Here is a 26,507-nt window from a genome sequence, read left to right as displayed (position 1 = left end):
CTTAAATGTAATAAAAAACCTCGATATCTGAGATTTCACAGACAGTCGAGCCTCACAATAAACCCAAAAAACACAGATTGCTTGTTAGTATTCTGTCATGCAACAATGACTGAAAGAAATGCTAAATATTAGATATTGCACTTTGATGTGTAATGCATTTGTGATGCATTGATGGAGAGACCTGAAGTTTAAGACTCTTTTCATGTAATACTGAAATAAACCACCTATACTGAAAAAAAATTAAATAATAATAATTCACCCAGACATTGCTAGTAAATCTTACAAATAATGACTAAAAACACTAACACATTGACGTAGAAAGACTAAAATAGTATTCTCTTGTGAAACACACTCCAAAAACACTATAGCAACGGGCTAAGAATCACATAAAACACCTTAGAAACAATGTAGCAACATATTGCATGAGTAAAAAAAAAATAATAATTAAATGATGCACTGCATTGTTTGTGTTTGCAGCAGGTATTATTTGTTTTTAATTTGTTGCTTTTGTTTGAATATACAGACTAAGAGCTTCTCAAGGGTTAATTTGCACCACCTGATTGTTTAGGGTTAACTGGAAAATATGATTTTTCTTGATGTGAATGTCTTCATCAAAGGTGCCCTACAGAGGAAACTCAATTAACATGTTCAAGGCACTCGCCCAGTTTCTCCTGTAAGTCTTGGCTAAAATTACACTGCTAAATGCAAGACTTGGCCTAATGAGTGTCCAGAGCCTAAATGAATAACTGCTGATTAATTACGCTTCAGTCACTCATCGGAACGATTCCAGGGAATGAGTGTGATTTTTAGCTGATCAACAAACACTAAGATAATTGGAATCTGTTTTACAAGAAAATATTTTTTTTTTCTTCAATTTCTTGATTTCTTTTCATTCAAGTGTCAAGCTGTTTCTTTGTAATTCTCTGTGAAATTTTCTAGCAGTTGCTAAGTGAAAATTGTTTCAGAGTAAACTGTACACCAATTTTTACACCAAATACTAAATAATGAAACAACGACTTAGAGAAGAAAAACCACAAATGAGATCTCTTTAATACCTGAATTGTTTCTCCTAGACAATAATGGAGTTAATTGGACACGTCTCCTGCTTTTCAGATGTTTCTCCACACCTTTTTTATGTTGAATTAAAGCTATTCTTTCGAAGTATTTATTGATGTATAGATTAGAACTTTCTTAATACACATTCTTAACATCCATTTTTGCATTTCATTCTAAATAATAATGTCTTTATTATATTTCATCTAAATGGAATAACCTTCAAAACAACTTCAAGAATCCCTCGTATTTTTCTTTCGTGCATGTAACATCCACTTTTCAATTCCTTATAAATAAAATCTTCTATTTATTCTCACTGAATATCCAATATCCAAAATACAGAAGTAAAATGGGCTGCAAACAGATCTTGAAAACCGAATAAACGACTCTGAAATCAATATGCAATCAAAAACTGCAAGTGTGTACTTATAATAAACAAAATGTTATTGTGCATTGGATGCTAATATAGTTAACGTTACCATTATCTTTATAGTTTTCATTCTAGCACAGGCCTTTATTGTTATCAATTTTTGTGCATGCTATTCCAAACAAGGACATTTTTGTCTTTATCTTTCATCGCGCCCTTCATTTATTGTCACTGAATATCATGTTTCACTCAGGCATACATGATATTATACATGTAAAATGGGTTGCAAACTTCCAAATATTTACTGATGCATAGGTTAGAAATGAATATATGAATTAGAAGTCATCATGAAATCAAAATGTACTTTCTTAATATGCATTTCTGCTCTTATTATTATCAATTTTTGTTCATTTCATTCTAAATGAGAACATTTTGTCTTTATTATCTTTCATCTAAATGGAATATCCTCCAAAACAACTGTAACATGCACTTTTCAGCTCCCTAAAAATAAAATGAAGTGCTGCCCTTCCATTTATTCTCACTAAATATCCTGTTTCACCCTGAAATAAGTCACATTACAGAAAATGGGTTGCAAACAGATCTAGAAAACCAAATATACTGTATGACTTTGAAGTCAATATGCAATCAAAAGCTACAAGTGTGCACTTATAATTAACAAAATGTCATTGTGCATTGGATGCTAATATAGTTATCGCTATCATTATCTTTATAGTTTTCATTTTTGCTGTGCACAGGCCTTTATTGTTATCAATTTTGGTGCATGCTATTCCAAACAAGGACATTTTTGTCTTTATCTTCCATCACACCCTCCATTTATTGTCACTGAATATCATGTTTCACCCAGACATACATCACATTATACAAGTAAAATGGGTTTCAAACACCTTTTCATGCTGAATTGAAGCTATTCTTTCTAAATATTTACTGATGCATAGATTAGAAATGAATATACGAATTCAACATGAAATCAAAATGTACTTTCTTAATATGCATTTATGTTCTTATTGTTATCCATTTTTGTGCATTTCATTCTAAATGAGAACATTTTGTCTTTATTATCTTTCATCTAAATGGAATAACCTCCAAAACAACTGTAACATGCACTTTTCAGCTCCCTAAAAATAAAATCAAGTCCCACCCTTCCATTTATTCTCACTTAATATCAATTTTAACTCTGAAAAAAAAAAAAAAAATCACATTATAGAAGTAAAATGGGTTGCAAACAGATCTAGGAAACCAAATATATGACTTTGAAGTCAATATGAAATCAAAATTTGAACATAAACCAGTGGGCGATAAATCTGTAAGTGCGCAATTATAATAAACAGAACAACTTTTTTTTTTGTGTTTTTGTGTTTTTGTGGATGTTTTTATATTTTTTCGTCGTCATTATCTTTATCGTTTTTGCCGTGAACAGGCCTTTATTTTTTATAAATTTTTGTGCATGTTATTCCAGTTAAGAACTTTTTATTTCTTTATGATCTTTCATCTAAATGTAATAACATGCTCCGCCCCCCAAAAATCTTCAAGAATCCCTCTTAGTTTTTATACAGGCATGTAACATCCACTTTCCACACCTTCCATTTATTCTCACTGAATGTCCTGTTTCCTTCAGAAATACGTCATCTTGCATAGAAGTAAAATGGGTTGCAAACAGCTTTTGATGTTGACTTGAAGCTCAGAGTTGCTTTCTTTTTCGCAGTGGTTATGTGCTTTGGGATGTGAACACAGTTATAACTGCGATGGGTCAGGAACTATTTACAGGAATGCTTTTGTTCGGTTAAGTGCTTCAATGCTTAGCGGTCTTGTACCAAAATCCTTGAAGCGTATGTTATAAATGGCATGTCAAAGGGCAGATGACTAGATGTAAATTTAGACCCAATGATGCAGAGTTTCAAACACAACACGGATCAGATCCTGTACTACGTTGCCTCACCATGGAAGCCTGCAGCCTGACCTACTTAATGCATTGACGTTTGCTAGCATTAGGGGGATCTGGCAACCACGCAACATAACTCTCTCTCTCTCTCTACTTTTCTGTTTTTCTCACTGTCTGTCTCACATCCGATGGGGCCAAGTCTGCCCACAAGACACCGCTGCCTCTAGCACAGACCTTTCATGCAGTCAAATGTTCACACGGGGATTTACGCATGTATTTTCATGTCATAATGTTTTTTAATGTGATTTAAAATTCAAGCATGTTTTAAAAGTATCAGGATCTTATAAAGTGTATGGATAATATAAAATGCATGAAATTTCTTACTAGTCTAACTTTTTTTTCTATTTTTTTTATGTTTTAATAGATTACAGCTATATTACAAAACTATGACAAAGGACACATTTGTACATCATCTGAAGCAAACATCAGTGGTGTTTGCATGTGCCAAACTCATCTTTGCTATGCTACACAGGTGCTAGTACACTTCTAGATGGTTCCTAGGCTGTTCTAAGTAGTTTTTGGTTCATATGCTGTTCTAAGTATATTTTTTGGTCATATAACAAAAGGATCTGATATGTTAAACAAAGACAAAAGGCTAGCAATCTACAACATAAATCATATAACTCTTAAAATCATACAACGAGTTTTTGCAGCGTATCGAAAGTTTAAGAATAATAGAGCTATACGAAAACTTTTATTTTTACCCAATTCCCCATTTTTCCCCAAATTTTGTGCTTTCCGTTTAATTTTTTCCGTATTTTCTTTTAATGGTTAAATTGAATTTTAATAATCCAAAAATAATTTCTAATCACATGAAAATATTAACAATTTCATAATTTATTATATATATATTTTACAATAATAGTGTAAAAATAACTGTTTTATTTCAGTTTAATTCAATTAAAGCAAATTAATTTGCTCCCAAATTCTGTTTTCCATTTTTATTTTTCAATTGTTTAATTAAACTGATTTAATAATCAAAAAGGATATTTAATCAGCTGAATTCATAAAACAATTTAATAATTTATTCAGATTTAACAATAACAGTGCCCTATGAAGAGAGCTTTATTTATTTTTAAGAAATACTGTATTTTCTGTGTTGTCTAATTTTTCTGGATTCTGGGTTTTATTATTTAATACAAATTTATTACCAAAAATAAATAAATAAATAAATAAAAATAAAATAAAAAATAAAAATTGAAATACAATAAATGCATAAAACTAAATAAAGAGTAAAAGTGGAAAAAAAAGCAATTCTGTTTTCCATTTAAATTTTTTTCTGGAATAAAAAAGAATGTCTAATCATTTGAATTCATAACATTTTAACAAAAACTTTAAAATAGCGCCCTATGAAAAACATTAAACATCAGTGACACTCTGTGTTTTCAGCAATTTTACATTTTTATGACTGGATTCTGTGTTTTCTGCATTGCAGAAATCACAGGGGCCTAGACTAAGGATGTAGGCAGCTGAGACAGAGCGCTACCCACAATTTCCAAAGAGCACAGTGTGGGCCTCAGGCCGGGTCAGGTAGAGCTAATGTACACACACACTGACACGTGTGAGAACACGCACAGTCATACTGGAGAATATTCTAACCTCATGTGATCCATGTACATCAGAGCCTCGGGCCACATCTCAATCATTACCTCAACCTGGCTTGCTGTACATATATGACTACAGATTATACAACATACACAGCACATTTCGAGTGAATGTGTCCCGCTTAATTAACACTCATTTTTATCACAGATAAGCATGCATGAGCCCCACGTTGGGTGCCTCGTCTCAATTATATTCTCATTATTCTGAGCTTTCTGGATCATTGCGCATTAAAGAAGCAATCAGAGCGATATCAGCCCTTAAAAGCTGGCTGTGAATCCTCTGATGTCGGATCTGACAGGTCGCTTCTCCTCGGACTCGGCACGCGAGGAACAACAGATGGTCATCATTAACGTCTGCCGCGCTTCAAGGTCATCTGCAGTCATTCAGGAGGTAAAGTGGGCATGATTTCGCATGTCTTCACCACCTGCCTTAACGCTAGAGTAAGACCACTTAATGGATGGTTTTTAAGTAGTCACTGCATGCTTGTCGCAATGCATTTGTTAGTGCATAATATACTGAAAACATTACACCAAAAGTGAACGTACGGTGTACTACTTCCGATTTTTCAAGTGTGAATCTGTGCATGCTTATCCACTAGGCTATTATTTCCCACATCAGAAGGTAATACTGACTCGAGATATACCATGGGATCAATATACATGGTAATTATATTAAACCAAAGCACTTTTTTGATAGTAAAACATAAATAATATTCCAAAGACACTCACTACAAAAAGTACAGAGGAAGTACCACGGTACAATGATGGTGCATATTTATTATGGTACTCTTATACCATCAAAAAAAACAAAAAAAAAAACAAGGTTATGCCACAGTAAATATCCAAAAAAAAAAAAAACATGGTAATACAGTGGTACTTTTTTTCTTTCCTTTTTTTTTTTTTTTATAAGTGACAGTCATTGATCAGTTGTTGTTTGTAAACTGACTGGTTTTTATATTCACGTACCATGGTATTTCCACTGTTGACTGACTTTTTCACTTATACAGGTAACTATGAAGTGGTTTTTCAATGCATGAATCTAAATGTGTAGTACTAATGAATTTAGCTACATGATAATGTTTATAGGCAAATGCAAAGAGTATGCAACTAGGAGGTCTGCAGTATCAAGATGCATTTTCACATAGCATGTTCAAATACTGGTATAGTATAACAAGTGCATATACTTTTGAGTGTATAGTGATAACCAATAGTTACAAACATGCATTTAGTGCACAGTATAAGTATGTGAATTAGGCTGAATATTATGCCTAAATATGGATTTAAAATGATCTGAGTCTTGAGACTGAAAACATTTTCAAAACATCCTACACAGTCCAAAAAGAGCAAAATGGGGAAAACTGAATGCTAACAGAGAGCTTTCCCCAGGTATTATAGACATCCTTGTCTTGTTTTAATTGAGTGAGGGGGTGAAAATAAACTAAATAATTACCCTTTTATCATCATCATTTGAGCTCATGGGCAAACTAATGATGCAATGTATGAACCCTTTAAATGGCATTTCTGACAAATTATTAGTGAGAATCTCTGACAGATCGGGTGTCTCGAGCAGAGCGAGCACTTAAAGTGTGAATTGATAAAAACAGCAGGTAAGGAGGAATGCAGAGTCATGTTGCCATGGCAACTGCCTGCACATGAAGACAAAGGCTATACCTCTTCACGAGCGAGAAGGCGGTCGGAGGCGATGAGGGCTGACACGCAAACACAAATACATGCTCGCTTGCCAGCGCAGAGTTCATACGTTTGCCAATCCACCTCACCAAACATTCACACTGTAGTGAGGGTTTGCGGCACACATTACATTTCTATCAACAGTGTGTATTGCAGATATGTTCCATATTTCCAAGCGCAAACAACTTTGATGTTTGTGAAGGTGTTCAAAGGTTTATAAAACTTGCCAAGAACATGTTTAGACCGTATTTTACAGTCAAAGCAAAAATAATAAAAAAATATTCTGCTTAAAGAAGGGCCATATTAAATTTTCTGCAATTTTACATTATTTTCATAATTAAGCACATTTTCCCCCAAATTGTCATTAATGCATTTATAAATATGAAAACAATATACTATTTAAATGGTAAATTATCGATGCATCATAATATTTGTTGTACTGTTTTTAATCTGATTTAAATTAAAACTTTTTTTACAGTAATCCAAATCTAAGGAGAATCATTGAGAATAATATTAATTAAATGAAAATGATTAATTATATAATTAATTGACGTAATGAGGATATGGAAAGTAAAAATGTGTAATACAATCTTAATGGTCCTCAAATAGGCTTTATTTTTTTAAGCAAAATATGACCCTTTGCTTTTGACTTTGAGGTGAGCTTTAATTCGGACATGTTTTCATAATCGTTAACTAGTCTTCTTAGCTGATTGTTTGAGACTAATATGCCTCCATTTATATTCAGGGTAGTCACTGATGAAAATTCAGTGTCAGTTTAACAAAATGTATCGATATGTTTAGACTGCACAATCCTGATCTGAAACCAGCTTTTCTCCCAGGAAATATTCAGTCATGTAGTAGAGAAGCGACTGAACATTCAGTCAAGACACAAATGCTTTTTTCATACTGAGCAGCTCAATGGACAGACCTCCTCATCTCTCCAGCCTCTCTCTCCACACCTGGATTAATGATGACAGCCCATGAAATGAGCTCCGGGCCACGGGTGCGTGGAGGTCAGAAACAGCACGAGATCAGATTAGACTCTGACCAGCCAAGCTGATCTACAACCTCCTTCATCTACTCAAACCCACACCTGAAACATTACAAGAGATACGGCAGAATTCCTCTCAGCTAACCCTTATGTACTGTATCATACTGCTGCTGTATTATGACACCTTAATGGTATCATACAGTAACACTGCGATATAACATGGTGCCAATATACATGGTAATTGTATTACACCATAGTACTATTTTGGTAGTGAAACACACATGATATTCCAAAGAGAACCAATATAAAAAGTACTACAGAAGTACCATGGTATTTATGGATATACTTTGGCATACCTATTAAACACCATTCAAAGATACAAGCTCTTACTATGCTTTACCATCACTGTACCATGGTACACCACAACAGTACGTTTTTAAAGATAGTTTTAACATGGTACTTTCATAGTTTTTTAGACATTTACCATAATTGTACCATGGCATCTTTGAATGCACTTTGGCATACATATAAAATACTATTTAAAGAACCAAAGTTTTATTATCACATGGTATACTAACACTATATGTCATTAATCATGCCAAAAAACATGGCATTTCCATGGTACATGCCACAAAAACATTAAATGTTCCAAAAAGGGGTACTTTATGTATGTAACATGAACATTTTTCATTCTCATTGTTTGTTAACCTTAATTATTTGTATATTGATATAACAATAGATAACAGATACTTCAAAGAAAAAACACTATATAATACACTATTTACACAATATACAATATATAAAAGTTAAATATAAAATTTTTGGGAACATTTACCATAGTAGTACCACAGTATTTTTGGATGCACTTTGCCAAACATACTAAATACCATTCAAAAAAACAAACATGGTATAGCACCACAGTACATATTTTACCATGCCAAAAACAAAAAAAAACAAAAATTACAAATGTAGCATGTACAAAAAAAAAACCAAAAAAAAAAACAACAAAAAAAAAAACACAATGTAAGTTTTCATGGGTAAACTATCAATAATCTTCTACAGTTTTACATACTAACAGTCTTCTGCAGCTGTAAAAATACACATCTGTTTACAAACTCAACAGCAGATCGGCTCCGGGAACAGTATTATTTGCATTTGGTGAAAATGCTGTGGGATTTGGAGGCGTTATGTAGGATCAGAGCGACGGGCAGGTGGGGATCAGATGTGCTTGCAGAACTAAAGGGATTAGTGACCACTACAGAACAGATCTGTTTGATGTTGACACTCTCTCCCAGAGCCGCTACAGACACAAGACCTGCTCGCGCCACACACGGACAACACAATCAAGCCAAATATATAAGCTGAAAACGTGAATGCGAGTGCTGCTGGCCTGTGCAAACTCACCGATATGATGCTACAATCTTTCAAGTAGTTGCCAGGGTGTTCTGGGTGGTTGCTAGGTGCTGGTTTTTAAGTCTCTGATTTGGGTGCCTCCTTCAATGCACGTCTGTGGGATTTTTCTCACCTGTTCTAATGTCCAGCAGGTGAAATGGTGCATCTGCCTGCAAATTGAACTTTAACACTTAGTTTTAGAGGTCTGAACCCATTACAAAGTATTATGGAGAGTTCAAGTCATGTCAGAAAGATCATATTTACAGGCTGAATGCACATGAACGCACCACAAATTTGTAATTACGAGTGGAAAACTCTGAACTTTCTTGTGCGTCAGTGAGAAAAGATGTTGGATACAATAAATGCAGCTTCTGTCTTGACAGTAACTTTGTTGAAATTACTGAAAAAAAAAATCTCTTTTACAATAAAACTAGGTTGCATGTACAAAATACAGCAGTATTGTACAATTATAATACATTGTATAACAATTAAATTTACAGCACCTTCATAAATTAAATAAAAACATAAAAAAACACTGATGCACACTACATTTTTCATAATTTTGTAGAAGTAGAGTTTAAAAATCTTTTTGTAAAATAAATAAATAATAATAAAAAAAATAAAATAAAGGTACACCAGCCTTTTGCGCCAACCAAATGACTTTAACACACCCGACATTTTAATTACAACTTCCCAGTTGTAGTAAGTAAGGACCAGACCCCAGCATTTAGTCTTGAATGTGTGAAATCTTCCAGCAGGCCTGGACTGCGAGATCAGAGATCTGGCCAGCGTAATAAGAGAAGATAGCTGGATGTTGTAGTCTGAGGATAAACCGGTAGAAATGATCCCTTATCTGGAAGACTGTGATAGGATTCCCGGCGGTTTGGGATGCATCCAAACTGCTTGAGTGTAAGTGAATTTAAAGCTCAATGTGTCAGTATGACGTGCTCTAGTGCAGTTTCTCTTTAAAACGGGGTTTGTGGAGTAAACATCAGCTGTCCTTACTGCAGAGCTAAATTAGGAGTGTATTTACGTAATTCTGCACAGTTACACCGCATAATATCATTGGACTTTATAATAGCTTTCACTTCAATAGATTCTATAATGCTATGCATACAAGTAGTTAATGCACATTCCAAAACAGAAATGTTCTGAAACTCTGAATCATATATATTCACTTGTGAAAGTCTGTAACTGATTTGTTAATCATCATCCATTAAGACCAAAAATGGCCTTTGGTTTGTGTCTATGTCTTGATTTATTTTATCACACACAACTAATTCCAACAAGCTAAAGGTGATCAATACTTCAAGCACAGGTCAGGCAAGTATTTTTATTACTTCCCAGACCACTGTCTATTTACTTTTATTCATTTTGCAAATGCTTTTATCCAAAGAAATTTGCAAATCCAAAGATTTCACAAGTTCATGCATGTTCTGGGATTCAAACCTGAGATTTCACCATTGCCAGCATCATATTCTACCTCCTGAGATACAATAACAACAGTGTTTGTATTGCACAAAATATCTGGTTCTTGGATCAACACATCATGATCTGGACCTCGAGTGGTCTAGTTTCGGTGTGGCTTATTCATAAATGTCATTATTAAAGAATGAACGTTTAACAAAACTATTTGAAAGAAACATAAGTATGACTTCATTTGATATCTACCATTCAAAAGTTTGGGGTCAGTAAGATTTTTTAAGAGAAGTTAATATTTTTAACGGATGCATTAAATTGATCAAAAGTAAAGACATTTTAAATATCTTTCAAATAAATGCTGTTGTTTAGAACTTTCTATTAGGGATGTAACGATTAACCGCGAGATGGTTGAAAATCGATTAAAATATGTGACGATTCAAATCGGTTGAGATGCTAAACAAATCGCGATTCAGTCAGGGGTAGGAGTTTATATGAATGTATATCTGAGGGGAACTTACTGTCTTTAGAAGAGTTTAGATGGTATTTTTTCTTTTCATCTCGCCTCTGTATAATGCATATTAAAGTTCATAAGTGCAGCGCTGATTTGTTTACAGCAGTAACCAAGGAAACGCTTTAAGCGCCACCTGCTGGCCGAGAGTGAATCTGCGTCTCGTTCAGCTCGTCTGCTGTTTCTGTTTCATGCAGATATTTTTTATGTATAGTTTCACAAAACCAAAGTCAAATCACTCTGTTTTCGCTTCAAATTTCTAAATTATACAATCTAATTTCGATGAAAAACTGCTTGTGTTGCATGTATGCAGCATCTTTGTTTGGATCATGATTAAAATGAAGTGGTTGCCTCTAATTTTAAATGGAAAGCGCACAGACAAAGCCTTATTTTGTTTATATGAAGAGATTTATTTTATTTGTATTACTTATTTATTTGATTTGGGGCTTGTTTTAAAATTTCAGTTTAGTTTTGTTATTTACATTTACATTTTATTTAAATTTTGATATTTAGCAGACGCTTTTATCCAAAGCGACTTACAAATGAGGGCATTAGAAGCAATCAAAACCAACAAAAGAGCAATAATATGCAAATGCTATATTAGTATATTATTATAGTGATATATTTCAATTTCACAAAGAAACGTGCAGCATTTTGTCCAAGCAATAATAAAAGGTCACAATTAATTTATAATTTGTCTTAAATCTCATTTTGTAAATAAAAAATATCATGAATCAAATCGAATCATGAAATCAAAATCGTCAATCATGAGTTGAGTGAATCCTTACATCCCTTATTAGCGGCGTTTTGGATGGATTATTTGAATGCATTCGCTTACTGGATCATTGGAATGAATGATTTAATTGAGTTTATTGGTTTTGGATTGTTTGATTGCAAACAGAGAAGCAAAATAAGGTTTTTGCGTTAAATTATTTTAACGCGTTAAGGATTGTAAAATTCATCGCATGCATTAACACGTTGACAGCCCTAATATACACACACACACACACACACACACACACACACACACACACACACACACACACACACACACACACACACACATACATATATTGTACTAGAAATGAACTGAAAATCCGGAATGGGATGATGCTTGATTCTTAGTAGATTCTTGTTTGATTCCATTAGAATTCATTCTAAATTATGATACAATTTCATTAGCATTCCTTTGGGATTTTTGGTCATGGGGTTCCTTATATCAGCTTCTCAGCCGGGGATTCACATACAGACAGGTACCAGTATGCTAGTCCTAGTGTTAGCGGAGAGCACTTTCACCCTCTTAAAACATGAAAACAGAGAAGTGTGACAGAAGACTGGGCCCCGCTTTAGAGGACAGACAGCGAGTGATGGCTTCTTTTCTCTGAATGTGAATTACAGCTTCACGTGTCACTCAAACTCAACCAAGGACATCATGAGAGAGAAAGAACGCATATTCCTGCTCCTTCCCTCCAGCCTCACTCAACATGATGGTTTTAAGTATTTTAAACATAAAGGAAAGAGGAGGAAGGAGTAAAGGAGGAAAGAGAGTCTTTGAAACATGACGGGGCTCCCACAGGGCCCCACAATCACATCTGCTCACGCATTCGAGTAGATGCAATCATTTCACGAATATAATCGCTGCAGCCTGGTAGATTTCTTAATGCTGCTCTAATACAGTGATGACAAATCACATATTTACAATCTCCAGTGCTTCAGAGTTAACTAGAACTTGACTGGCATTTTACAACATGTGAGAGAATTCAAATCTCACGCGGAAAATCCCTGTATATTTTGATTTGCTTGTCAACTTCCTGGCAAGTTATGAAAGACTTGAGACACTGTTTGTGTATAAAATATGCCAACCCGGATTATTCACACACACCATTAGCTTTTACTGTAAGCGCTCCGACAAATGAAGAGATTTAGAGAAGTCTCATTTATTCAACAGCCACATCTGAGAAACAGAGAGAGTGTTATCATGCACAGGAAGAAATCTCAAATCCAATCGGCCAGAAAATAAACACAAAAATATTCCAAACATGTTTCGTCAAATTAAACTTACAGAAGCTGACTGGAAAGAAAGAAAAAGTTATGTATATACAAACACAATATAATATTAAATAATATAAAATGAATATGTAATATAAATTTAAAATATATAATATAAAAGTCTATTTGATATATACTGATTAATTTAAATATCAGTTGTTTCTTTGTCTTCGGGCAATATTATATCCTAGATTTACTATATTTAATTTTATATGGGCAGATTTAATTTTATATGAAACCTAAATTATATTGGATAATATATTACCATGCCATTTTAAACAAAAAAATTCATACTAAAAATATAAATTCAATACTTTTTTAATCAAAATATTAATTATATAAATACTCATACAGCAAGGTATGTTTATTAATGTCCAACCTACTTCATTGAAATAAAAAAAAATAATTTAATTTATAAATATATATGTGTTTTTATTTTATATATAATATAATATAGAGAAATTTTATACAAATAAATATACATTAATAATGAAATTAAATACATAATAAAATAAATCATTTTACTTTGTTTAGAATTATTCTCTGAATTATACAGTATATCATTTCCATGTTCTTTTTTCAAAAGTTAGCGCCAACAGTGCTCTACACGACTCTACATATAAATATATATCCATCTCTAAAAGTTAAGCCCTGCTCCCTCATTAGGCTCCTTGTAAAGCATGTGTGTGGCGTAATGGAGAGTTGGGCATCAGTTGGAGGCAGGCCGAGTTTGATCCCTCTCTCTCATGCTGGCCAATTACCCAGCATTCCTTTAATTCTCCTCCAGTAGCTCCATATATCCCTCCCGTCCGTCTGTCATCCAGCTGTCCCCATACAGCACCAAATACAAACTCCTCTTATGGATTTAGACGGGATTATTTTTGACTCCTGCTGTGGGAGGACACCCACTCCAGACTGAAGACATCTCGAGTGACGTTTTCCCGTCCATTACACATCTCTCAGAGGCCGAAGAGTAGCCGGTTGTATTCTGATGGATTCATGCATTTGGGGACTAACTAACTAAAATAACAGTATGATCAGACACTTTAATGATGGCACTGTATGAATTACAATAGCGTTTTTAAATGACATGTATTCAAATTTAGTATGCTAACATGTATGCAACATGCATGTAAGCTAAATTGAGCTGATGTATATGCAAAGCAACAAAAACATAAAAGTTAACAGCCCGATAAATTGACAGTAACTTTAAACATAATAAAACTAAATAATTAATAAATAACTAAATTATAAAACAGAATATGAATGAATATTTGAATAAATAATACTCAAGGAACTGTGTAGCCCAGTGTTGTTTTTGAACAACATTTAAATTTACTAAAACTATTACAACTGTTTTTAGTAACTGAAATTAAGCTGAAATAAAATATAAACATTTGTTGCAAAAACAAAACAAACAAACAAAAAACAAACAAACAAACAAAAAAACATTTTTTTTCTTTTTTTAAAGTTACTTTGGCAATTAATTTAAATAAATACATTTAAGTTGAAGTGCTAAAACTGCTAAAATGGAAATAAATGTAAATTAAAGCAAAAAAAAAAAAAACACTAACACAAAACCACATAAAATAGTCAAATTTAATCTAAATAAGTGAATATATGAATGAATGACACCCCTAGAAACCACACAGAACAGTTATAATTGTTAATTGAAATTACAACTGTTTTCAGTAACTGATACAAAGCTGAAATAAAATCTAAATATAAGATGAAAAACTGAAATAAAAGTTGAATTGAAAAGTTCAAAAACTAAAATTACTGAAGTGAAAGGCTGAAGTGCTAAAATGACTTTAACTGAAATTAAAGTTAATTAAAGCTAAATAAATATATAAAAAAGTAAAACTAATATAAAAACACAAAAATAGTAAAACTTAACCTAAATAAATGAATATATGAATAACATCTTAGAAACCACACAGAAAAGCGTTATTAATGTTAATTGAAAATAAAAATGTTTTTTCAGTAACTGAAATAAAGCTGTGATAAAATACATACACTGAAACAAAAATAAAAACTAAATAAAAAAATAAGAAGGGGATAAAAATACTAAAACTTAATCTAAAAAATGGAATATATGAATTAATACATGCATCTCTACTTTAAAATATACAGGCAGTACTGTAGTCAGATCATATACAGTATGTGCAAAGTGCATGTTTGGAAGTCTATGTTGGATGGCAGCTCAAATTCATGAGATGTGGAAATGTAACAGCCGAACTGACTGGGAAAGAGGCGAAGGAGGGCGCAGGGAAGACAATGTTTTCCACTGCATCACTAAACAAGGTTAGCTGAGAGACCCGCTGGCGTCCATCCAGTGATGGGTAACCATGGAAATGAATATTAGCTCGATCTGAGGAGACGCAAATCATTCTTGGAAGTGCATGTTCACCCACAAATGATGGAGGTGGATCGGTTTAGTGTCATTAGGGTGCTTTCTAAGGCTGCATAAGCAAAAATCAAATAAAATACACAAATCCTGCAGAATTACATTGGAGAAACTTACAAGGAGGGACCAAAATCATATATAGGCCTACTGTTAGTGTGGAGATCAACTGTTGATGCAGGTTTTTTTAAATGTCCAATGTGTAACTGATCATCAGAAACAATTTTTAATTCCCATTTTAATTCTGCGTCTTTGTTATATAAATTATTACTATTTATGCAAAGTATTTTTGCCCAAATTTCACCCAAAAATGAAAATCTGCTGTTAACTTACTCATCCTCAGGCCATACAAGACGAATGTGACTGTGACGAGTGGAGCGGGGCCAAGAGCCGTGGGAGCGGAGCGAGGCCGGTGAAATAAACGATAATGAGCGACACCTGTGCCACTCATCACAGTGACTTTTTCTTGAATACAACAGTAAAGAAGGTTTTTAGCAGAAACTGTGGTCCTTGGTGATTCATAAAATGCAAATCAGCGGGTGCCCATTTTTGAACACAAAATTAATACCTGTGGCTCATGGGGATATATTGAGGTCTTATGAAGCGAAACGACTGGTTTGTGCAAGAAACGGAACATTATTTACTGTAATCCAGAGCCTCATCCAATAAGGGAAATCTGATTCTTTTCTGTAAACTGGTTCTTTCGGACAGTTCGTTTCAATGAAATGGTACAATTCACTAGTTCATTTACATAATCATGCAGACATAACATATACACAACTACATTATTAAAGCACCCAATAATGATGTGAAACGTGGATGTTTTACCTGTCTAAAGCATATAAAGTGAATAAACTAGTCTTGTGAATGTTGGAGGAACTGAATGAGTTCATTTATCATAGGTTCAGATACACCACTATTTTGGCTCAATTCGAGTCGGAGTGACTGTCAGGCATCTAAAAGTGAGTTTGTGAGTAACTTGTAGATCTGTGCTGCCCGAGCAGCGAACTGATTCAGACGATTCAGTCCGATTTGATAAACTAGTTCACCTTAAAACAATTGGTTCAAAAGAATGATTAATTCGTGAAATGGACATCACTCCGGCTCGTTTGCCTGAGGCTCTGGATTACAGGTAATAATGCTGTATATAATGTCCAGTTTCTTGCACAGACTTCGTAAGACCTCAATATATCGTCAGGAGCCAGGGGTATTAATTTTGTGTTCCTTGATATGCTTTTTTTATTCTTAAAGACAGGTAGCTGCTGACTTGCATTTTATGAATCACTAAGGACTGCGGTTTCATCTTCTTTACTCTTCTATTGAAGGAAAAAGTCACCTACATCTTGGATAGCCTGAGGGTGAAATTTCATTTTTGGGTGAACTATCCTTTTAAATAAATACTATAATACAGAATAATACAAACATAACACTGGCATATAGCAGCACCCTGGAATGCATCACAGCTGTGCGTTTTGCACAAACAAGTAAATTTTCTTCAGAATATTGGTAGTTTATTGCTGTTGTCATGATCCACCTGAAGGCACATGGTGGATCAAGCTGACTTCAGGTTTTATTAAATTGGCCCAGTTCAGTCCTGAATTGCAACAGCTCACATCCTCAGACCACAACAGGCTCTCCAAAACCCTTCAGATGTCCTAATGCTACTTGCAAGCGAACAGGAAACTTGTTTGGACCCCAAAACCCAGTATGATTCGACAACAACAGTCTAATGCAACTCAACTTTCTTCAAACGAGCATTTCTGGACTGGTTTGCTAGATTTCTATCAGACGGAGGAAGAGGCCGAGAGAGAAGTGTGGGTGTTTGTCATAAAGTATCATTACAGAACCCTAGAATCGGGCTACGCGGAACATTAAATGACATCTGCGTGTTACACAACTGTACCAAACACTTTTCGTTCTGCTGTTGTAGTGATGAGAGTGAATCATATCATGTAACATTGAAATGGAAAAGGTTCAGCTCATTTGCTGGAGCCTCTTGATTAGATGCTCTGTGGACAGCAGAGAGAAATAAAGCTGGATGGAGCTGGAAACACCTGCACGCAAGCACTACATAGCCACCAGAGCAGATTCTGAGCACATTAAAGTTCATGAAGTCTACAGGGGTCTGCATTTCAGGGAAAGACAGATCCTACCTGCTTTTACATGGTTTCTATCGGGTCCAGGCTGGTCTTTAGTTCATTACCTGCTAAGAATGTTTGAGCAAAAATACATGTTTCAAAATGCTAGACTGGTGAAGTCAATCAGTCAATCAATCAATCAATCAATCAATTAATCAATCAACTAATATTATAATATTATATTATACATTATTACATATTTATATTTCAGAAAGCCTGATCTGGTAAAATACAGGTTTAAAAATGGTAGATTGGTGGAAAACCTCAGTCCAGGCCATATTTCACCCAAAAAAATAAAGATAATAATGATATTATATTTTTCCCCTAAAATAATAATAATAATAAATATAAATAAAATATAATTTACAAATAATAATATTTGTAATTTTGTGTTAAATGTGTTGTTGCTGTATTGTTTTTTTTTTTTTTACTAATGGACCTTGAGTCTGTAAATAAAACTTGAAGAAGAAGAAGATTTAACACCAGCCACAAACCAGCTACCATATTCCAAAAACCAGCTAAAAACCTTACCAACAGAGCTGAGAAATGTTGACATTCCCATTACTCAAGAGCTGATGGATAGCGTCACAACAGCACTTCCTGTGCAGCACGTGAAGGGAAGTGAAAAAGTGAAAAGTGAAAGTGAAAGTGACGTGACATTCAGCCAAGTATGGTGACCCATACTCAGAATTAGTGCTCTGCATTTAACCCATCCGAAGTGCACACACACAGAGCAGTGAACACACACACACACTGTGAACACACACCCGGAGCAGTGGGCAGCCATTTTATGCTGCGGCGCCCGGGGAGCAGTTGGGGGTTCGATGCCTTGCTCAAGGGCACCTAAGTCGTGGTATTGAAGGTGGAGAGAGAACTGTACATGCACTCCCCCCACCCACAATTCCTGCCGGCCCGAGACTCGAACTCACAACCCTTCGATTGGGAGTCCGACTCTCTAACCATTAGGCCACGACTCCCCCACGACTCCCAGCACTACATCGCAGTGATGTCATTTATTATTTAGCCTTTCCGGCCACTTGTTTATTCACAGTCCTTGTCGACCACCTCATTATTTCACTTCTAGCCATCTTACTTCCGCTCTATTCAGTTTGAAATGAGTCTCCTGCACTCTTGAGAAAACACACGCACTTGTCTTGGCCTTGATGGTGAGCAATGCAGTCGGTCGCTCCATGCGACAGCGGTAACTATGGCGATAACACCAAGGAGAACTGCAAAACATCTCTCCTACACACTCGCACCTACAGCCTGCAGTTCTGTAAACACACCAGAAATTAAATCACAAAAACATGTCCATTTCACCCTAAAACCTCAGGAAAGAAACAAAAAAATTAAATTTTGCATTAATGAAACAAATCCTATTTTAAAGACATTATGATTTTTTGGTTTGTTTTTTGGCATTACTTTCATGACAATTAAGCCAAAAAAATTCTCCCCAAAATAGTCATTATCTTAACATTCAGACATTAACTATATTCCCACTGACTCACATTACTGTAATACTATATTTTTTTACTGTATTAGATGAAAAAATGCTGCTATTTTGCATTTAAATACAAAGACATTGCAACAAATACAATTATGACCAATATTTTACAATTTAAATAATATAACATATGGATAAATGTAGCATTGTCTAACTACAATAATGATATTTTTGTCACATAACAATGAGAATTTAGTGCAGGAATGTGCTGCTATTGTTTAGATTTTGGGGTGAAAAAAACCCCAAACAAAACAAAGCAAAATTTCTCACATTACAGTGGCCAGTCTGTTCATAAGCTTCTTCACAAAATGACAAAAATCCACAATTTCCACTAGAATAAAAAATAAATGTATGGATCATGCATCATAAGGATAAATGTATCAATGTGTAATTACAGTAATGAGGTTTTTGTCACATAACTTTAATGAGATTTTAGTGCAGAAATGTGCTCCAGTTTTCTGCAGGTTTTGAAAATAAAATAAAAATAACATAAAATAGTAAAATAAAATAAAATAACTCACATTACAGTGGTCAGTCTGTCCATAAGCTTCTTAACAAAACGACAAATATTTACAGTTTCCGTTAGAATTGTATTAAATGTTTTGAGGTTGACATAATTACCTCTGAATTAGTATTCATTACCATCACCTTTACTGTAGGGCTCGTTTTTAATTAAAATTAAAATTACTTTTTTCCTTTCAAAGCCATTAGCCATTTGACATGTGGAGTATGCCGTCCTTTTGCTGAAACTAATCACATCATTTTAAATCACATTTAGACACTCACTACAGCAGCTCCAAAACGTATTTTGACACTATTAAAATGTCAGATTGTAACTGCAATATATAGAAAATGCCAAACGAATGCTGCAGGACTGTTTCTCTCACATTTCTTCTGTTAATCAGCTAATGATTTAGTGTCAGGTCACAGCAGAGGAACCACAGGTGAAGAGAATCACATTAACCATGATCAAACAAACACAAATATCTGTCTTCATTTTAACACTAGACCAATTGTTTTAGCATTTCAAACTGGAGGTGCTTTATATCTAATGCAGTGACATTCATACAGTTTAAGCGGTTCATTGCTTATTAAACACCGGGGCTCCTGTGACGCATTAGGAGAATCTCTGCTGAAACAGGCGGCCGCTCACAGCCTTAACTAAACATAATTAAAAACCTTCAGCAGGCATAAAACACTGCAGTGTGAGAATGAGAGAGAGACAAAAGAGAAAGCGGACAGTCATTAACCTCAGAGCAAGGGAAGACAATACAGATAAAAAGAGAGACATTTGGAACCAGAGGGACCTAAAGAAAGACATCAAATCAGTCTTACTGAACTCTGACATTACGATTTTATCACATCCACAATAACAAAACCTCTCTCTGTCATCTATCTTCCATTGAAATATATTTTCAGACCATTGCTGCTATAAATGTGAGGGTTTAATGAGGAATATCTCAGTTACGATACCGTTGACAATGTTAAATGTCTGTTTTGTCATTCAGGACAGTTTACACAATTTCAGTTCAATTAAATGCTGTTCTTTTGAACTTTCTATTCATCAAAGAATCTTTAAAAATCATGATTGCCACAAAAATAACAAGCAGCACAACTGTTTTCAACATTGATAATGCAGCAAATCAACATATTAGAATGATTTCTGAAGGATTATGACACTTAAGTAATGATGCTAAAAATTCAGCTTTGCGTCACAAGGATAAATTAAATTAGTCAAATAGAAAACATATTTTACATTTTATCAAATAAATGCATCCTTGATGAGCATAAGAGAAGTCTTTCAAAAACGTTAAACTTTTGAACAGAAGTATAAAAAAAAACAAGAAATGCGATCCAAAGGAAGCTTCACTATGTGTTATTTAAAGCCTCAAAAGCATCCATATAATGCCTTAAATCACTGTCTAGATTGGCAGCTCACCAGGTTTTGGAACAGAGCTGCAGGCCTTCATAAGACACACGACTGCACCGACTACATCACTGCATGACAACTGAATTAATCATCAGAGTTTACACTGTAAAACAGTGACTGATCGTCCCTGTGTCACTGTACAATACACACATCCACACAGCTGCAGAACCGGGGATCGTGCTGACAAATCACACAATAAACTCTTATCTCTGAAAGACTTACCCACAGCCCTTCTCAGAGCTGCATCCTCTGTCTATTGCTGCCATCCATAAATATATCACCCTGTTGATAAGCATCAAATGCTGCTTCACAGGGGAATGTCAAGTGATGAAAAGAGAAAAGTAATCACTAAAACCAGATTTTTTTGCATTTTATAAACAAAAACAATGATCACTGGAATAACGCTAGGATGGTTGCCAGGGTGTTGCTATGCATTTGCAATGAGTTCAAATCGCTATTTTGTTTTGCTATTGTTAAATATATTTTAAATATACAAATATATTTTTAACCAAAACAAATGCACATAGACTAGTCCAGCTTAACTGAGTGAAATTTAAAATGTAAGAGCTGTATGAGCAGTAGGAGGGGAACAACAAACCTCTGTTACGTCCCCTGAGCGAAAAGCCATAATTATTACAGTGACAGCGATGAAGATTTATATCATGCCAACCTAATAGATTAAATTATAGCACACTAAAAGTCACACATCAGTGAACACTAGCTCAGCGACAGGTCAGGACTCTCTACTGGTGTCCTTTAAGTCTCCGAAAGACACAAATGAAATAAAATGTAGCAAAACAAAATAAGAAATAAGAAATTTGTTAGAAAGTTCAAGCTGTACTAAAATGCATAATCTGTATATATATATATATATATATATATATATATATATATATATATATATATATATATATATATATATATATATATATATATATATAGTTCATCATTTTTATTAATAATTGAGTAATTGAATAATCATCCAATTTTTTTATGAATAATTTTTAAATATTTTTAAAGATTCTACATATTTTTGCACAGTATATATACATACATATTGTGAAATTACCACAATTGAAAAGATATTTTTATACATACATACATATATATATACACTCTTCTAAATAAATTCTTTGTCCATCAAGCCTGGAACAAAGTCTCTTGCAAATAATTAACAGAGCGGCATCCCATGAATATGCCTGAGCGGATGACGCAGATGCATCTGGAGGACGGACGCCTTTCATCTTAGCGTAGTGGGACAGTGAGATGCTCGTCTAAATCTCCTGATAATCCGCCTCAGCTTGTAATGAAAGGGATAAATCAGGACCCTGGACAGCGCCAAGCAGGACTGACTGATATTACCAAAGCCTGCCTGGATTCAGCACCATGGACAGCGCCACATCCACTCGACTTGATCGAACTCTGGGTTTGGGCTTATAGGGCATTATACGACCTAAAAGGTACAAATCTGTGGCAGCAAGAGCAGAAACACTATATGTACACTCGCTATAATCCAACGCTATAGAGGATGACAAAACACAGAAAACCATTTAAAAAATTATATTAAACACAGTCCCCTAATCTTTTTTGTTCCACATAACATGTGTGTGATGTATGTGCTGTGTGAAAAACTGCCTCCTGATATGATCAAAGAGTCAAAACACACTAACAGCTGCTGACACCTGTTAAACACACTGATCAGAAAGTCATGTCTGATGAAAAGAAATTGAATGACATTTCATTGTCCAAGGATGGGAGCAGCAAACGTCACACAAACTGCGCGAAGAACCACAATGATATGGTTACAGCAATGGAGATTTATACAGTGTTGACCTGATAGATGAGATTATACAATCACAGAACTCTTCTACTGCAATCCTTCAGAGTGACATGAAGGAAAAAAATAAATGACATAAAAAATATTTAAAAAATGAAATAAAAGGGAAAGTAATAAAATTTAAATTACAATGTAATTGAATAAAGGAAAAATAAAAATAATTAATATGAAAATAAATAAAATTAAATATAAATTAAAGTAATTAAATAAAAAATAAAATACAAATTAAAAGAAAGAAATCAAAATCAAAAGTAATAAAATAAAATAAAATACAAATAAAATGTACAGGACCATTACAGTATTAATTCACAGCACTTACATGACTCCTTTAAATTGAAAATGGATAAAAATAATATAATAAATAATAATAAAATCACATCTTACAATAATAAGATCATTAATAATAATAATAATAATAATAATAATTATTATTATTATTATTATATAAAACAAAAATAAAAAAAAATCATGTAATTTTTGTACACAGACCATAAACAGCACTTAACAGCAATTACATGCTACCTTAGGATCAGGTTAAAAACAGAGAGACAGGTTAAAACATCATGACGGCATCTACATCTCTACCAGAGGTGTTATGACTTTTTATGACGGTAGTGAGAGGTTTCCCTTCCACCACAGCTTTCTGCATTTTTGTACCATGCTTGAAAACACAAAGGCACACGGTGCGGCTCACTACATGAACACACACAACTATAACTGCCTATTACTATTCCACTCACAGCAGCCATGCAGTAAGACAGGAGAGGACCTGTGGTGGGCAGCAACAGCAGAACCTGCGGCTTGAACCCTCCCTCCCTCCCTCCATCCGTACTGACCATTCCTGTTTCAGCGTGAGTGGGTGTGTGCGAGCGATCGAGCGCGGATGAGAACGTGAGAGATTCCTCCACTCACCCTGGTTGTTGGCGGCTCCCTCTTCTTCCTCGCATTCGGTCAGGTTGTTGACCATCCTGCCTCTCCGAATGCCCTCACTTCCCCAAAACTCTCCTCCACTCAGGGGAGAAAAGCAGAAGGATGGCCAAACGAGGAGATGTGCAAGAAAAAGATGGAGTGATTTGCGCACCTTCCTACCTCTGCCGAGAGCCCAGAGGAAATTACCGGCGGATGGAATGAGAGATGTGTGTTTTTTCTCCTCCGATTCTCTTCTTCTCACGCTCTCCTCTCCTCTCTTGGCTGTAGCGTGACTCCCCCTCTCTCTCTCTTTTGTAGGAGGAGGGTACGACAGCTCAGAGTGGCTGGAGTTTACTGGATGATGGAACACACACACTCTCTCTCTCGCACTCTCTCGCTCATGCACATGGGTATACATGCACACATGCTCTAGTGGCTGACACAATATTCACATAAAATACAGTAAATAAAAAATAAAAATAATAATAACAAATAAATATTTAATATTTTAACAAATAAAATAATATTTCATAATATTAAAATTATAATTAAAATATAATTATAATAATTATAAAATAATATAATAAATAAAATGTAAAAAGTATCTTGTTTTAGTAAGTAAAAATATCTAGGCATCCTGAAAAGAAAATCTTTACGCTAAAATGTTGTTGCTTAGGTGCTCTGAGTGACTTAAGCACATTGTTATTAGGTTGCCAAGGTGCTCTCAAGTCAAGTCACCTTTATTTCTATAGCGCTTTATATAATACAGATTGTGCTAAAGCAGCTTTACAGTGTTAAACAGGAAAAACGTGTGCTGATAATGCAAGAGGACAATAGAAAACAGTCTGTTTATCAGTTAAAGTCAGTTCTTTGTTGATTCAAAAATGTCTAGTGTCTGTGCAGTCAAGTCAACAATGTTCGGTGACAGAAACAACTTTGTTTGGCCTTCCAAAAGAGGACGATATCCGCTTCATCATGCCTGGAGCTGGTCTGTGCTGGTCGCTGAGGAAATACATCAACTTTGCACTGTGGATTGCCGAAATTGGCTTTCACCGTGGACGAAGCGGAGTCCAGCCTGGGGTCATCACATGTGGTTGCCGCAAGCCCAAGTTATGCTCCTTCGTAGAATCCGCCTCAAGGCCGCCTGCCTCTCCTCACTCTAGACCGCGGCTCACTCTAGGCCTCCGGTCTCCGCTCACTCAAGACTGCAGTGTGTGACGCTGTTTTGTTGAGAAAAAGTGAAACTACTTTGTTTGGCCTTCCAAAAAAAGACATGACTAGAAATCAACTTTATATCATGTTTATAATGTTTATGTCTCGTCACCCCGGCCGGACAGGGCATCACAATATGTTAAGGGCCATAACATTTCCGTCACACGCTTGAGGCATTCGGCCAATCACAACACACTGGATAGTTGGCCAATCAGAGCACACCTCGCTTTTCAGAGCGATGAGCCTTGTAAAAATTGATGTGTTTCAGAAGGCGGGGCATAGAGGAGAAACAATAATGTACAGTATATGGAAAATAATGTGTTTTTTTTAACCTTAAGTCGCATAAACACATTTCACTACACCAAATACACAAAATAATGTTATTTTAGCAACATCATATGACCCCTTCAAAGCATGTTGCTGTGTGGTTGTTAAGGTGCTCTGAGCGATTTAAGAATGCTGCCTTGCAGTTGATAGGGTGTTCTGAGTTGGTTTGAACAGTCAAGCCTATACTGGTCTCTAGGTATGGTTTGAGTCCTTCATTCATTGGCGGAAGTTTTTTCATGTAAATGCACACTCCTTTCCTGAGGAATCATTTATCTACTGTAGGCTATTCAAAATCATCTTTCAGCCATTCATGTCACCAAATAAGTGCATTCTGTGCCTGCAAATTTGTTTTGTAAAACACAATCGATGTGATCAGCGGCTCACATCACTGGAGGCTCAGAGCAAACAGAGACGGGAAAGAATAGAGTGGAAAACAGAGATAGAAGTGAACAAGGAAGGGACACAGATGCAAGCTGGAGTCTTTTATCCAAACGCGCCATTCAGATTCTCTTGTGGATCTTCCAGCCGAAAAACAGATGCACAGTTCAGGAGCAAATTCCAGGTATCCTGCAGTTACACAAAATCTATTAGGGGACTGGACTGAATTACGCGGTATGGAAGATGGCAAGAGAAAGAAAAAGGCATTTTGCCACGAGTCACAAAAACAATCCACATGCTTTGAAAGACATTAATGCGTCTACATGAGAAATGGATGCCGCCGGTGCAGACGCAGGGGATTATTTACAATTACTACACACACACACACACACACACACACACACACACACACACACACACACACACACACACACACACACACACACACACACACACACACACACACACACACACACTCCAGTGCTCACAAATGATTTCTACAATGAATCTTCAGGGATCTCCAAAGCTCAGCCGCTCTTATTCTGAAGCGATCTCATATGTCCCATGTATTTGTGTATATGTTGGGTCCTGATGCAACTGAAGTGAGAAAGAGATTGAAACTGAAGCGGTAACAAGATCACCTGGCTTGTTAATCTCAGGTGATTTCAGTTGAGTCATTTTTTATTTTCGAGAGCGGGTAATGGATTCTTATTCATGATGGTTGATTATTTTTTATTTAAGACTATAAATCAAATCAGACTAACAAATGAGTCTCAAATGAACCGGCCCATAATTTAGGCAATGAATCAATTATGAATCAGTTAATCAGTTAC

At 35.0% G+C, this 26,507-nt stretch overlaps 1 protein-coding gene across 5 annotated transcripts in view; it reads right to left on the bottom strand.

Moving 5' to 3' along the window:
• slc12a5a (solute carrier family 12 member 5a) overlaps positions 1-26,507 on the bottom strand; it is a 137,981-nt gene that overhangs the window by 64,001 nt on the left and 47,473 nt on the right. For 2 of the 5 annotated variants that reach the window (XM_042759093.1, XM_042759095.1), the window contains exon 1: positions 23,761-24,108. The exons of 2 other annotated variants lie outside the window; for them this stretch is intronic. In XM_042759093.1, coding sequence (XP_042615027.1) covers positions 23,761-23,815 — 55 coding nt within the window. In that variant the 5' untranslated portion in view covers positions 23,816-24,108. Of the gene's footprint in view, positions 1-23,760; positions 24,109-26,507 lie in introns of those variants that run through there. One more of the 5 variants, XM_042759094.1, reaches the window with a different exon arrangement.

This window comes from Cyprinus carpio, chromosome A6 (assembly GCF_018340385.1).
Source record: "Cyprinus carpio isolate SPL01 chromosome A6, ASM1834038v1, whole genome shotgun sequence".
Lineage (NCBI taxonomy): Eukaryota > Metazoa > Chordata > Actinopteri > Cypriniformes > Cyprinidae > Cyprinus > Cyprinus carpio.
Note: the sequence above shows the minus strand (reverse complement) of the source record. Positions and strands in the feature narration are given on the sequence as shown.